At 37.4% G+C, this 15691-nt stretch overlaps 2 protein-coding genes across 3 annotated transcripts in view; one reads left to right on the plus strand and one right to left on the minus strand.

Annotated features, from left to right (window-relative positions):
• The window catches only part of LOC132072110 (toll-like receptor 1), a 29037-nt gene extending 25618 nt beyond the window's left edge, over positions 1-3419 (minus strand). The window contains exon 1 of the mRNA XM_059470120.1: positions 3240-3419. The gene's annotated coding sequence lies outside the window, so the exon portion shown is untranslated. The remainder of the gene's footprint in view (positions 1-3239) is intronic.
• The window catches only part of FAM114A1 (family with sequence similarity 114 member A1), a 32483-nt gene extending 19076 nt beyond the window's left edge, over positions 1-13407 (plus strand). For both annotated transcript variants that reach the window (XM_059470121.1, XM_059470122.1), the window contains 7 exons: positions 1893-2016; positions 3999-4084; positions 5191-5358; positions 6570-6709; positions 7946-8018; positions 9926-9979; positions 11400-13407. In XM_059470121.1, coding sequence (XP_059326104.1) covers positions 1893-2016; positions 3999-4084; positions 5191-5358; positions 6570-6709; positions 7946-8018; positions 9926-9979; positions 11400-11510 — 756 coding nt within the window. In that variant the 3' untranslated portion in view covers positions 11511-13407. The remainder of the gene's footprint in view (positions 1-1892; positions 2017-3998; positions 4085-5190; positions 5359-6569; positions 6710-7945; positions 8019-9925; positions 9980-11399) is intronic.
• The last annotated feature ends 2284 nt before the right edge of the window (positions 13408-15691 follow it).

The following is a 15691-nucleotide window of genomic DNA, read 5'->3' on the forward strand; positions in this document are numbered from 1 at the left end:
CCGAGAGCTGTGGCAGCCGGAGAGCTGGGACAGTGGAAGATAGGACAGCTGAGAGCTGTGGCAGCCTGGGAGCTGGGACAGATATGGATATTGTAACTGTGTAATGGAGAAATTGTTAAAAGAAAAGGGGGGAAATGTAGGGGCCTGAATATATGTATTGTTATAAAGGAGTCCTTGTGAATATATATATATGTAGTGAGAGTCCTATGTATTAGATAGGTGGGTCCTGTTGCTCTGGATGAGCTACAGCTGTGGGATCCTTGGTTGGGTAGCAGCTGTAGCTCATGAAGGGCTCTGGGATAAAAGGGGGTTGGGTCGAGAGCCCAGGAGGAGCCCCTGTGGAAGCCATGAGGAACTGTGCTGCAGAAAGGAGCTGCATAATAGGACCAGCAAGAAGGTATGGACTTTAAGATGGGACTCCAGAAATATGAAATACAATAAGATAACAATAATTGGTGACCCCGACGTGATGGAGGTATGCAGCCTGAAGAGCTGTGGAGAATAGGACAGCCTGAGAGCTGTAGCAGCCTGAAGAGCTGTGGAAAATAGGACAGCCTGAGAGCTGTAGCAGCCTGAAGAGCTGTGGAAGATAGGTGTAGCAGCCTGAAGAGCTGTGGAAAATAGGACAGCCGAGAGCTGTGGCAGCCGGAGAGCTGGGACAGTGGAAGATAGGACAGCCGAGAGCTGTGGCAGCCGGAGAGCTGGGACAGTGGAAGATAGGACAGCTGAGAGCTGTGGCAGCCTGAGAGCTGGGACAGATATGGATATTGTAACTGTGTAATTGAAAAATTGTTAAAAGAAAAGGGGGGAAATGTAGGGGCCTGAATATATGTATTGTTATAAAGGAGTCCTTGTGAATATATATATATGTAGTGAGAGTCCTATGTATTAGATAGGTGGGTCCTGTTGCTCTGGATGAGCTACAGCTGTGGGATCCTTGGTTGGGTAGCAGCTGTAGCTCATGAAGGGCTCTGGGATAAAAGGGGGTTGGGTCGAGAGCCCAGGAGGAGCCCCTATGGAAGCCATGAGGAACTGTGCTGCAGAAAGGAGCTGCATAATAGGACCAGCAAGAAGGTATGGACTTTAAGATGGGACTCCAGAAATATGAAATACAATAAGATAACAACAACACTTCCCAACCTGACTGGAGTGCCACAGCTTTGTCTTGGGTTTAACCCTGAGCACAGGAGCTGGACACAAGGACACACCAGTAAGAAAGTAACAGCTGTGTCCAGCCTTGCACTGAGGTAGAGTGCACCTCTGTCCAACAGGCTTTAAAAAAGCCCCTTGAAACAAACACAAAGGTCAAACTTTGTACCAAGGGGAGTAAGGGCATTTCTCCAGGCTTCCATAGGCAGAAGGATCACTCTGCTCACAGAGTTAACACCATCTAACTGTAGTACAGTGATTCAAAGAATCTGTTTCCATCCCTCTTAGGTGTGCCATCCTGTTAGATATGCAGGGACTTGCAGATAGCTGAGACATGCAAAGACCTGCCAATACATTCTTCAGAACAGGTAGATTGTCAATAATTTTGGCTGCATTTTGAAGGCCACCTTTTCCATCTCTTCCCATGAGTGCTCAGACTAACCATTATGCCTGTGCTCTTTTTGCCTGCTTCCTTCATCCAGGCAATCCCAAAACAGTTTGCAGTTAAACAGTAGATTAATAGTTCAAAACTCATGTTCTGGAGGAAGGAAGGGACCTGATGATGTGGCAAGACTAGTGTAATTTTTGTGATACTCAACAAATTCTGTTGACAGGTTCTAAAAATATGTCTAAGCTGGGAGATTAGAGACAAGATTTGAACATAATGGAGGTTTCCATTTCTTAGTCTATTTTGGATTCAGGCTCTAAATTAGCATTTAGTAATACTGTCTTTTCTTTTACAGATTCAGTCACATTTAGCAACACTTGATGGAGAGCAGTTGGAGACTGTGAAAAATGATTTAATTGCTATAAAAGAGATCTTTGTTCCAAAGGAATTAGATGATGAAGTGGTGCAGGCGCAAAAAGGTAATTAGAATTACAGAGACTTAACCATATGAATAATTGCTACTTTTTTTATCCAGTAATTAAAAAAATTCCAGTCCAAACTGTAATTTCTGATATCCTAATATTCTTCATAAGGTAGTTACTAAAATGTATACTCTAAAAGTTTTGGAAGCTGATCAGTGCTTAATTTTGAATTTGTATTTTAACTGAAGTATGAATTATGCAAGCATAAATAAATATTAAATTATTTTGCTATGTCATCAATGAAAGCAAAAAATGGAAAGTAATAACTTTTTTGATAACTGAACTTTTCTTACAGAAATTGGATAATCTGAAAGTTTTGAAGTACTTAGAAATGATTTTCTGTTCAGCAACTTCATCCTCACTCTGCATACCCCCTTTCTAGATGGGGGAAAAGATTTGAGTATCATAAAGAAATTTAAGAATCCTGAATTTTTTGAACGAAAGTGACTTTGAAACACAGTAGCAAGCTGCTTTATAGGTTTTGCATAGCAAGATGTGGCACGTGGAGTGTGAGAAGGAGGTTAGAGCAGCATAAGTGTTTCCATAACTGAATACAGTTATGGCACAGCATTGAAGAGAATGGGCTGAGCTCCCAAAAATACAGTAAAATGGGTAGGTGTTTTGGTTAGGGGGAAAATATGTGTCTTAAATGGGTCAGAAATGTTAGCAGTTCCCCAAACAGGTTAGAACAGAAGGGTAAGAAGTCAGCTTGAAGGCAGCATGGTTCATGTCTCCAGGCCTGTGAGATCCGTACCAAACCTCTTAGAGCTAACAGCAAAACCCCTTGACCTAACTGAAGACTGGGTTATGCCACTGAAGGCCATATTGCTGTGTTTTGGAAGCAAAGAAACATAAAAGGATATTTCTTCCACATCCTCTTGATCTTCTCAGGGTTACTTTGCCCATAAAACCTCCATTTTGCAAGATGGTGAGATAAGATTTCTTTAGCCTTCAGAAAAGTTAGCAAAACTGTGTTAACATTCACATGTTCTAACAGGAGAGTAATTTCTTCTCAGACTGCTCTTTCTGGTAGTGCTTACTCAGCTTGCCTGATCCCTCTCACAGGAAACTCACTGTTTCTCATTGAGGGGAACAGCAAGTGCTCAGCATAAAGTCTTAGTGTGGTAAAGTTTTATGCTGTTTTTTCCCCCTCTTACTTGCTCTTTAAACCCCATACCTCTATGGAGTTGTGCAAAATAGAAGTCAAGAAAATGTATTACCTGCTTAGGAGTGAGGATTCATGAGATGTCTGTTGTTCCATAATTTCTGTGGAAAGTAGTTCCTTGCTTTGAAACCAGCTCCCAGGAGAAGCTCTGTTTCTTGCACAAAGTGATGTTTTCTCTGAAGGTCAGAAGTTCTGTTTTTTTCGGTAAATCACAACTGCTTATCCTGCTCCTTGAAACATTTACAGGGGTTTTGAATGGGCTGCAACCAAGGCAGCGAGCACCTTAAAAAAAGAGACCAAACTAAAGTGTGCTGCAGATTTGTCCTTGCAAAAGCAAACCACTCCTCAGTGAAACACATTCCTTCCTCCTAAGGCTGCGGAAACTGCTCTGACTGTTTTCTGGTACAAGTAGCAGGAGGCCACACACATACCCTTCCCTCTAATGTTTCCTCTCACTTTGATTATGCAGCCCTTTCATGCATTTTCCACTGCAGCTTTATTTCAGTTGTTTATGAAAAAATTAGGAGAATATTTGAAAATGTGGCTTTACCTGCATTTTGAAAGCTTTTAACACCAAAAATTTCATACGTGAGGTTAAATAAGACAGTAACCACAGTGAACAGTCAATTGAATATCTCAGTTATCAATAGTTTTGGTGCATATGCATGCACACCTCCACACATTCCTTTCTTGTGCCACTGTCATTATTTTAGTGCTGGAATACTTGGTGAAACTATTTCACTGGATGTATTTGATCATATAAAATACTATAGCAGTAACACTCTAACAAAAACTGTCTTGTTATTTCTTGCAGCAGATACAGGAGAAGAGTTTGTCAGCATGCTCACAGAACTGCTCTTTGAATTGCACGTTGCTGCTACTCCTGACAAGCTAAATAAGGTTAGCACCTGTTACTGAGCTGCCTTCAGTTTCTTGGGCAAAGAAGAAGGGCTTTGTTCTAAAATCTGACACAGAGCAGTACCCAGTTCTGCAGAGAGCTCAGAAAGCAAAGTACGGTAGACTGAGACTAAAATGCTGAATACAGAAAAGCTTTCACAGAAGTGAAATGAGTAAGGCAGTGCAGTTGGATGAGCTCTTTCCAGTGTTAGAAGGCTTGAATGTCTCAGCAGAACAGGGCTCATGGGAACAGCAGATCTGATCTTACAGACTGGGAACAAAAGTCAGGTTCAGAATCATTTTTCTTGCTCTAAAAGTGAGTTTTATGCTACTCTCTGTGGCCAGAGAGCTACTACCACAGAAGTGAGATGTCTGGGAGCTACTCACATAACTAGTCACATTTGTACTATCAGGTCCCTTTAAAGCTGGTTCATCTGCTGGTCTTAAGCTCAAATGAGTGTTCATCTCTCTAGCTACATAGATAGACTATGGATAACTAGCTTAGGCTTAGGTCTTAATGTCTTTTAATTTGATTTCATGTTAAAAAGGAGACATCATAAATTTCCTACTAAGCATAGCAGTAGTCTGAAGTTGTATAAAGTCTCAGGAGTCTTCAGCTTTGATCTATTTGCATGCTGGGGAAAGCAGCTCAAGATACAGTGATTTTATATTTATTTTTCCTTTTAGAATGTAATAAATCTCTCTTATTTTTAATAGGAGAATTAATAAATATCTCCAGTTTTTTTCTTTTTAATACACACTTCTTATTTTCTTGTTTGGAAAACTGTGTAAGAAAAATTTCTGTGTAAATTCTTTTGAATGATAAAGGTGAAATATTAACCTTGTAATTAACACCAGCTGTATGTGTTGGTTAGGATTATTATATGTTTAGAGGAATTATCCCTGGATGATCAAGCTTTATGCAGTCCAAAATGCTTCTCCCTACAATTTCTTAAGTGTACACTTCTTAAATGCCACGCTGAGGTTTGATACATTCAAATTTCTAAGTATAAAGAGAAGTAACTAAATGTATTGTTAATTGATGTTCAGGAATGTCATTTTAGTCTCTTCTCAAACTGAACTTTGGGGTTGGGTTCTTTGTTTGGCAGGCTAGGAAAAAAGCTCATGAATGGCTGGAAGAAGCCAGTTTGTCCACCCCAGTAGACATAGAAGAGGAGCTAAATGAAAAACCTGAAGAACCTGGTGAAGAAAAGACTCAAACAGACAATAAAATTGAGAGTAATAAAACAGAAGTAGACAAAAGCAAAACTGTGGAGGTAAAATAACTTTTGGAGGATAAGTTTCATTAAGTGATAAGATTGTTTCTTTGTGTGTTTGCTTTATATGTCATCCTTAATTTTTAAATTCATGGTATAAGAAATAATAATACACAACTATTCACTGTAGACTCAGTTGAAGACTAAATTACATAAATATTCTTACTGTTATTCTGTTTCCATAAGTAAATATCACAGTGACAGGTTCTTATCCCATTTTTTTTATGGTTTTATATCTGTGTTTTTGTGTGTTAGCATGTGTATACTCAACATACAGTGAGCTGAGGGATGCTGAGGTGTAATGTCAAACATTACATGCACACTGAAAGTTGTATCTCAATGTTTCTTAGTATCTCCTTCTCTCAGTGACAATACATGGGAAAATGTTGAAATTATTTAAAGTTTCAGTCATAAACAGACAAAACAGAAATATTATTTAGGCAACTAACAACTCTTCATTCTGTTTAAGGCAGATAGCTCTTAAGGCTAAAAGTGTTCATTTAGACAGTTCTGATAAGGTTAATTGTGATTGAGTATTTTCTGTCAAGTTAATGGCAATACTAAATGTGGTTGCTATCTTTGTTGAGCTAATTTCTAATTAGAAATTATCTGTCATGTTTCCTTACAAAAAAGTCTAAAGAAGCAGACAGAATATATACACTGTATATATTACAGATTTTTATGTGATTGCAGATTACCAGCTGGCATCAGCTTGTGAAAGCTGTAACTCCACAGTGCTACATAAAGATTTGTACAATTGTTGATAAAAGCCAATTTTTTATTGGGCACGTTATCTATTTCTGCTCTAGAGATTCAGCTGAGGGATGGCTCAGTACTTTTGGCTCCCTATGAAAATAATTATGATTGTGACTTATTCTAGAGATTAGGTATCTTTCTGTTTGTTAGGACAAGGTTTAAAAGTGGTATGTTGGAAAATCCAAGAGCCTGACCTAGTTCCCAGCCAAGCAGACAGTAGACTTGATCTTACTAATTTTTCAGTGCAAGTAGAATGTCTGTATTTTATAGTCTGTGGATATTTAATTTTCCAGTATTTTTTGTGAGGATGGCTGATTTTACTTCACCATGTATCTGTTGGTATTTCCAGTTGGGGTAGGAAGGATTCCTATATTTTAAATTCTTTTATATGTATATATCTATAAATATATTTATCAGTGTTGTTATTATTGGTTGTATTATATTTTTAATTTAAGGAAATCTACATGCTGTCCATTGAAAGTCTGGCTGAGGTAACTGCTCGTTGTATTGAACAGCTTCATAAAGTAGCAGAATTAATTCTACATGGGCAAGAAGTAGAAAAAACAGCTCAAGATCAAGCAAAAGTACTGACAAAGTGAGTAATATGTACTTCATATATGAACATTTGACATTTGCATAGAACTCATGATGTTCCATTTAGCTTGAAGGCACAGTAAGTTCATGGATCAACAAACAGCACTGGATTTAGGGGTCCTGGTGCTGTATTTTCTCATGAAATCAGGTTGTATAGGCTACCTGTCATTCTTTGATGTGGCTAACATATGTATGTGTTACAAGAACATGACCTATACACAGGCTAAAAGTTGTTTCTGCGCCAGCAAGCAAATGTGCCAACTTGGGTTGCATTTCCTGTTCCCTCTGCAGAACATACTGTGCCTGCATATATGGAATTTGTTTTTAGAGTGTATAATGCAGTCCTGTTGTCTGCCAACAGTTTCATTATCTAGTGTTTATCTGCCAAAAATATAAAAAATCAATTTGTAGCTCTAAACAATAGACAACTTTATAGTTAACCATAGTGAAACACCCAGAATTTCAAGAAGCCAGTCTGTCTAGTGGGACTCCAAACTCAAATATCAAGCTCTCTGTAGTTATTAAGTCTACTGATTTCAGTAAGTTTTCATGTTAAGATATTTTAAACAATTGACTCCTAAGTAAGTAAAATATTTAACCAAGTGCTTGTCCTTCAGAATGGTACTAAGAATAGCAAAGTCCATAGGAACACTTCAGTCTAAAACAAAGCACTTATTAAGTATTTTTCAGAATCAGAGCTAAGGTTCAGTGCACCTTGCAGGATGAGGCCCTGTGGGATATACTTGGGAATGTCTAGGAAAACAATGAAAGATCTCAGAACAGAATTGTTCTCCCATATTTTAACCACAAGTGGTCTTTCCCTTTTAGCACAGAGTAGATGTTTTATTGTTCGTAGAAAACTTCTCAGTGTTCTCATTCAAGTTTGATTTATTTCCAACAGTATTCCCAGAAATTGTGTGGCTGCAATCATCAGAAAAAACATAAACTAGAAGTTTAGAATTTAAACAAGTGAAACATTGCACTGTCAAAAAAACCCGGTGTGTGTGCAACAACACATCATTTTGCTGCTGTAGTCAGCAGTGGATTTTTCAGTGAAGGAATATAAAATCTTTATCATGAACAGTTTTGCCTAAATATTTTAAAGATACTTAGAAGCAAAGTTACTTTAAGAACATCTTTCCTTCCAAGATAAAGTTTTTTTCCAAGATGGGGTTTTTATCTATTAATAGGTCAAGAATGTATTTTTATATTTGTTTCTCTTATTTTTTTAAACCAGTTTAACAAGTGCCATGTGCAATGAAGTTTCATCTTTATCAAAGAAGTTTTCTGATTCTGTAACAGCAGCTGGGGTAAGATGACAGCATTTTCTGTAGCATTTGTGCTTTTTTTAACAAAGTTCACCTCTTGAAACAGAAATTCTTATGTGGATTCAGAGGCTTTATATCAGCAAAGAGGCCACTTCTTTCCTCAGGTCAAGAACACACAGCATTTTTACAGAGGGAAAGTTTATAAGCCTTGTAAAATCTCTCCTTCTAGAAACCACTTCCTGTTTTTCCTGATCACCACTCAACACTTCTCACATTGAAGGGCCCCACATTTGAAGTTACACAGCTTGATGATGATTTCTTCTCCAACTTAGCCTATCCTTGTGTAAAAGTCATTAATAGATTGTACTTGCAGTACCTTAAGATGGTTTCATGAGTTGTCTTCTTTGCCTTTACTACATCCCCTGGCTTAGCACTGCAGTGTTTTCAAAAGTTTTAAAAGACTAGAAAATCTGTTTCGTCCAACTTAAAAAAAAAATCACTCTGTCTTCTATCACAAGATACTCTGTTTAAGAACATCCATTTATCTGTGAACATCGTTGCTAGAAATAGTATCCTGCCTTTCAAGATGCTTCAAGGATGACTGACATCTCAGTATTATAGCAGGATTCAGAGGTAAAAATGGTGCTGTTGCTGAAATCTTCTGTAAACAGCAGAGAAGAGCAAATTTGGGTTCTCCTGATTGTTCCATGAAAACATGAATGTGATTCAAATGAAATTTTTCCAGTTTTCCATTAGCTCTTGCAGCACATCTCTGAGCATCTTTTTTCATAGTTATTTGCTAAGGACGTGATTTATGTCTTTCCTTTTATCATGAATAATTTACATAACTTCCAATTACTGCAAGGAAAAAATGCTTATTTTGCATTTTGGGATTGTACTTTAGCATATATCTGTGGGACACTTGAAATAAATGTATACACAAAAATATAAAAAAAATTGCACACAAAATATTAAACTAGCCCACTAAACAGTGCATTTTGTAATGGATTTTCTAGTAACTGAGAGTAAAAATGTAATTATTTTCTCTGACCATCTCTCCTTGCTTCTACCATCTTTCTCAAACTAAAATTAAGAAGTTTCATGTTTCTGTAAATCTGTAATATGAGCTACAAGGTTGTAAGTGGAAATCCTTCAGTTAAATTAATCAGTATTGTGTTCAGTGTTGAAAGAAAGCAACTCTTGCTGGAGGTTACTGTTGTTCTAAAGAACCAGATTGCAAAGAACAGTGTGAATAAAAAAGGGAAGAACTTTTGCCATTTTAAAAAGTAGAGGAGCTAATGAATCTTGATTTTCTACCCTCTAGTAGTGTCACTACTCATTGTATCCATCTGTCTTCTATCTGGTGCTTGAGAGGAAGGTCATGCATGCTGAGCTGTTTCACTGGACAACCTGCACTGCCCAGCACATGTGCTGCCTCCAGTTTGGGGATCTGAGTTTCACCTGGTTTTCCTTCTGTCAGGGACCTTTCATCTGGTCCTAACCACAGATATTTGTGTAACTTCTAAGAACTTCATTTTTCTTCTGACATGTCTTTTTCCTTTTGGTGCCCTTGAAAATGAGCAAGGAGTTAAAATTTTTGTGGGATGTGAAAAGGTCACTGATAGACAGATGGACAAACAATGTCATTACATAAACCTCACACCTGTAGGAAAGAAGCAATTTGAAACTCTGTGGTACATGAAGTAATGGAGAAGTAAAACCCTGGGCCTCAGGGTTCATTGTGCTCTGTGATAGAAATGCATGGGGTGTTCTGAGGTGGGGTTGAAATGCAGACACAGTTGCTAGCAATGCTGAGATAAGCAGGCTGAGAAAGAATCAAGGTGAAAGAAGACCTCTACAGAATTCATAAAACTACATCTCTGATATCAGTATATTTCTGTTAAGTGTATTTCTTGACCTTGCTTTTCATTCTGTTTTCTGATTTACAGAGCAATATGAAGGCAGAGGTTCTTAACCCCATTATTAACAGTGTGCTATTAGAGGTAAGCTCCACCTCTTCACGTTAGAAAATGTTATAATAAAATTATTTTAAATGAGACTAGACACATTTATTTCCAAAGGCAAAAACTATTTAAAAAGTAATGACAATGTCATTCTGGCTGTTCGTTGCCAGAACATGAATTTTGTGTTCAGCCTCTCCCACAAATACTGTAGCAGTCAGGTTGCATTTACTGAGGATTCTTAAGGGCTGTATGACTGAAGTGAGGCTGGCCAGCTCTGAAACTCTGCTGCTGTACTGGTCAGAGCACAGTAACAAATTGCAGACTATTCTTTGCAGACTATTCAGACTATTCTTTCCTTTAAAATTCGGATTGTAGGTATGCTACAGTGTTTCTCATCTGCAGGCATTTAGATTTTTGCAAAGATTCACTGTCTGTCAACAGCCTTGGTCAGCACATGGATAACCACGTGTCAGACCACCAAAATGTTCATGAGTGATTTCTTTTATTTGACACCATGTTCTATTTTTCTTCAGAAAAGCACAGTGAATAAAACATACTTCAATTTTACCAAGAGGAGGTTGAGATGAAGTAATATCCTCATACAGTCCTAAAACTCATAGGAGCTGCAGCACAAGTTTTTAACTCCATTAGATGACACTTCCCTTAAAGCATAAAGAAACATATAGTAGTGACCATATATTGTCGCTCTGTGTTTAATAGCTGCATTCCCTTAAAAATAAGGAGAAGATTGCTTTACAATAGGCAATTTTGCACTGAATTAACAGTACCTTTAAGGAAAATTAAGGAAAGTTGAATAGAACTGTAGTGAAGACTACAGTGCAGTTCCTTTTGTTATAGGGTAAATTTGCTGTAACTGCTGACTTACCTTCCTGTGCTCCAGGAACTGCAAAATCTAGGAATATTTAAAATTGTGGAATACCATGTTTTGTACTTCATAAATCCTATAGTTGTATACAAATATGTATTAATACAGTCTAGGATCATGGAGAATTACAGGGCACTACACTGTTCAATATTAGAAATTCCAAAAATAGTACTACATGTTAAAACCATTATAATTTCAACTGTTAATTTCAGTGACACTTCTCCCACCTACAGCAAAATCAAAATTAGTTCAGTTGTTGGAAAGACTAGCTGGTTTGTGTTTAAAAGTCAAATCTTCTTCTGAACACTGTGGCATTTTATTCTACTCATATTACCAACAAAACTTAGAGTCTTAGAGTTCAAACTTAGTGGCAGTCAGATTTTTCTATATTTATTCAGGCTATGCTATGTACAGATTCACAGATTCTAAAATCTTGTGTGAAGACAACGCTAATATAGCATGATGCAAATGTAAAAAAAAAAAAAAAAAAAACAACAAAAAAAAAAGTCCAGTTTCATTCCTGAAGTACATGGCAGCTGTACTGATGACCCGCATGTTTTCTCCCCCCTTTAGGGCTGCAACAGTACTACTTATATCCAGGATGCTTTCCAGTTACTGCTTCCAGTTCTGCAGATTTCCCATATCCAGAGCAGTTGTTCCAAAGCCCAGGAGTTGTCAGCTTGAGAGCAACCACAGACCCGAAGTGTTGAGCTGTGCCAAGAGAAGGGCTGGTACAGATGTCTGGCCACTAGAGTTCTTTGAAGACACTAAATGCGGTTTTGCACGCACAGTACTGAACATTTTAGAACTTTCAGACTTTAAGACTTTGGAAGTAATTAGTAAAGTGAGTCATTTCTTTTCCAGTGCAGTTCATGCTTTGCATTAATTTAAACAGAAGTTTATTGATATTAGCATTGACTTAAATACGGATTCTAAATGTTGACCCTTTCAGTTGTAAACAATGTATGAAACAAATTGGAATGTAAAATTTCTTAAAACATTTTACTTCAGATTACCATTTATATTGTTTGTATTGTAACTGCAGTTTAAAAACTATATTTCAGAAGATGGTTTCAGTATTTAATTTTTGCCAACATGAACAAATTATCAAGTGTTGAGTTTGTTAAGTATTATTTTCACTAGCAAATAATAACATCATATTAATTTGGACCACTAACATAACACTTTGTATTGAAGGAGTTGAACAGCAATAGGTATTAACTTTACTAAGTGAAAATTATGGAGGTTATGCATAAAGAATTAAACTGAAAAGAAATTTTCTGAGCCAGTTAAGATTACGGGTATAGCTCTGTATTTGCTGACCCATCAGTTTATATGAATTTAGGTCCATTTCATCATTTCAATGGCTGAACAACACAGGAAACAAAAGTAATCTTTTTAATATGCAGAGGATAGAAAATTTCCGTTTTGTTTGGCAATCAAAACACCTGCTGAACAACCTTCTCTCAGATGTACTACTGGGTTAACACTTTGGGGTTTACTGATACCTACAGTTCAGAAATAGAAGTTGTAGCAAGAAGTTATGAAAGAATTCCTTTGGGTGTGGAGGTCATATGTCAGAGCAATCATCTTTTTTCTGAGGCAATAGTTAGGGCATAAACAAGCAATAGGAATGACATTTCATAACAACACTAGCAACCATGCTAATTTGTCCATATCTTTAGTTTAAAATACTGAGCTTGGACCTAAGAATTTGTTTAGGCTACTGTACCTCTTAGGCAGGAAGAACCTTCCAATATTTTACATAGCCTGTTCTCTTGAATTTTTGTCATTTATTATGTTTCTTTCCGTTATTTTGTGTTTTTCTCTCTTTGTATACTCATTAATTGTATTTAAATGCTAATTTTTACAGTTAACATTTTAATATGTTTAAGCATAGTTCATACATCATAAAAATAATTAAATAGTGTGAGGCAGTTTCTGTGTTTGATAGAAAAGAGAAACGGTGCATCTGCTTTGCACATGGTAACTTTTTTGAGTCCAAATAAGTGGACAGAAAGGTCTTTTTGTGTTTTACACTATTGTTCCTCTGTCACACTCATGGTGACTTTGCCATTTTTTGTTGTTTAGAGATGAAATTTTCTCTATCCCTGAAATAAGGTTTATTATGCAAAATCTATTTCCTGGTGCCCTGTAATTTAACAGACATAGAGATATCTTCCTGGGTAAGTAGAAGATGTACAGTCTTCAAATTCATTTGCACAGGCTGAATATAATATCAGAAGCGTCAGGGGATAATGTTTGAAATCCCTGAGGGGCATTCTTAAGACAAAGATTGCTTGTCTGAGATACTCCTTACTAGAGGTTTCATTGTCTTGCTTAAATTATGCATTTATTAATAAAGTACCTTACCCTGAATTAAAAGAAACTATAAAAAGTAACATGGAGACCTGAAGTATTTACATCTGTTCAATGTAGGAAGGGGAACAGGGCAGTATGTAAGCATAGGGATACTTCCATCTGATGTTAGATTCAGTCATCTTGTCCTAGGAAAACTGAATGTCATATCTTTAAATCAACTTTAGGTTGACTTAATAAATAAAATTCCAGTAGAAAAGTACTGTATGGATGTAGCCAGAATATTTTGTTTACACTGATTTGTATTTTTCCACCAGTCAAATCATTTGAGATACTGAACTGAGACAGTACAGTAAAAGGGAGTGGTTTGAAGAATAGTATGATGGGAGTATATTCTCAGTGAAGTAATTTAATTTCTGATTTTTTTACTTACCTTTGGAATGATGAATGGGATTTTACTGTGAGACTGACAAAAACAGAAGTTGCCTTAAACTTTTAATGGAGAGTGTTCTTTCTTTCATCACCGCCCTTTTCCAGGTTTAGTACACTGAGCCTTGGTACTTGACAAGACACTAGTTTTTAAGTACTTGTGAAAATTACCTGTTTTCTTGAGCAGATGTGTTTTCCATGGCATTCCATTGACTTTTGAGCACACCCACCCTTTTATGCAGCAACAAAGGAGGCAGGCTTGTGCACTGACTAAGTTCAGAATTTGTCAGGATGAAACTTAAAACAATGCCTTGCAGATGATCCACAGTTACAGGTCATCCCTGAAGAATAAGCTGGAATTAGACTGTTAAAGAAGTAATTTACTGAATATTAAGGATACTGACTTCTTTTTGTCTTGGGTTTGGGGATTTTTTTTGGGTAAACAAACCAAAGCAAGCTGAAAGTTGTTCACTGCTTTTTAGGGTATAGTTTATTCATGTGTAAACATCTCTTCCCCATGAGTTCCTCCTACACTCCAGCTTCCATTGCTAGAGACAGCTGAACAAAAGAACTGTCTCTTCCACTTTTTATCATGCTGCTTAAATCACCCACTGAAGCCTTTAATATCTTCCTCCAAAATGTGCCTCAGTCATATCATACAAAATCACAGTCATTACCAGTTGGGATGCTTTTTAATGATGTGTGTCACCAGTAATGTCCAGTGTCACTCACCAGTCAGGATTCATAGCAATTTCAAGGAGTCTGAAACACCACACAGTATTTGAATGACAAATTTCCCCCCTTTTTTTCTGACTCACAGAAGTGTTTTTATCATACAAGCATTCACCCAGCTCATAGGGTTATCTTTGAGACATTCCAGTTCTATTTCAGATGACAGCCCCATCCTTTCTGCCAGTCTCAGAAAAATGTAGAGCGTGGAAAAGGACTTTCCTGAGTTCTTTTGAAAACCATCTCAGAGTAAGGCTTAAAATGATGCCATCAGCCAGTCTGACCTACTTTGGAGTTCTTGCAGTTGGACTGGAAAGCCCTCTGGACTTTAAACACTTTATTCTGTCTCAGGTCAACCTTGGTTGCTGAAGCTGCTTTTATTGTGCAACTTACACATTTTCCATGCTGTCTCCTACTTCAGCATTCATATTGATGACAGTGTGCAGTTTTAGAATTAAAAATTGAAATAAAATGTCAAAAATTCAGCTGTATTAAAAAGATGGGAGATGGAAATTATTTTCAAAAGAAAAAACGAAAGACTGTGCTCTCTGGAAATTAGAACAATTTTTGAGGTTGGATTAGAGAAAAGCCTCTGTAAAAATATTTTTTCAGCATTTTTCAGAATAAACAAGAGATGACATCTGATTAGCTCAGCAGAACAGGAATAATGCACTCCTGAAGTAAAATGAAAATCTGTATGAACTGAAAGGTAGTCAAGAGGTGGAACATTAAAAGAGGAAGAGCTCAAAGGAAGGAGTAGAAAGGAAACAGGAAAAAGAATAGGTAAGAACAGTTAATTTGATCACTGTGGATCTGCAGTGCTCATTCTCCCTCTATTGGCTGCTCTGCAAAAGTTTTTGAGCACACGTTTGCCAAGAACTCCTTAGCAGTCTCCCCACTTTGATCTCCTCTTCACAGCCTTCCTTTTGAGGACCTACCCAGAACACCAGGTAATTCAAGTAATTTTTAAACACCTTCAGAAGTCCCTCAACCCATTTAATAGATTTGGGAAAATGCAGCCCTGTACTTCCAGCCCTTTGAGATCTCAGAGACTGTATCAGCAGCTTTCTGGTGCTGGCATTTAAGATGGTCTCTGCCTTCCCTCCAGTTCCCTTTGCCAGTTCAGTCCTGTGTCCATTTTGCACGTTCTCTGCTCCATCAGTTCCACCTTCCCCACCAGTTCTGTTCACACACACACCTCTTCTCCACCTTCGTGTTTCTTTTCCCTTGCTGATTTCTTAGGCTCTTCCCTCCTGCCCATCACCTTGTGCTTGAGAGGCTGCACCAGGACATCCTTTCCCTCCTGACATGTTCAGTTCTGACAAAACCAGAAATAAGGACAAGGAATTCCAAGGATGTGGGAGGAGAGAAACCAAACCTCAGGAGAA

Source organism: Ammospiza nelsoni, chromosome 4 (genome assembly GCF_027579445.1).
Source record: "Ammospiza nelsoni isolate bAmmNel1 chromosome 4, bAmmNel1.pri, whole genome shotgun sequence".
In the NCBI taxonomy this organism is placed as follows: Eukaryota; Metazoa; Chordata; class Aves; order Passeriformes; family Passerellidae; genus Ammospiza; species Ammospiza nelsoni.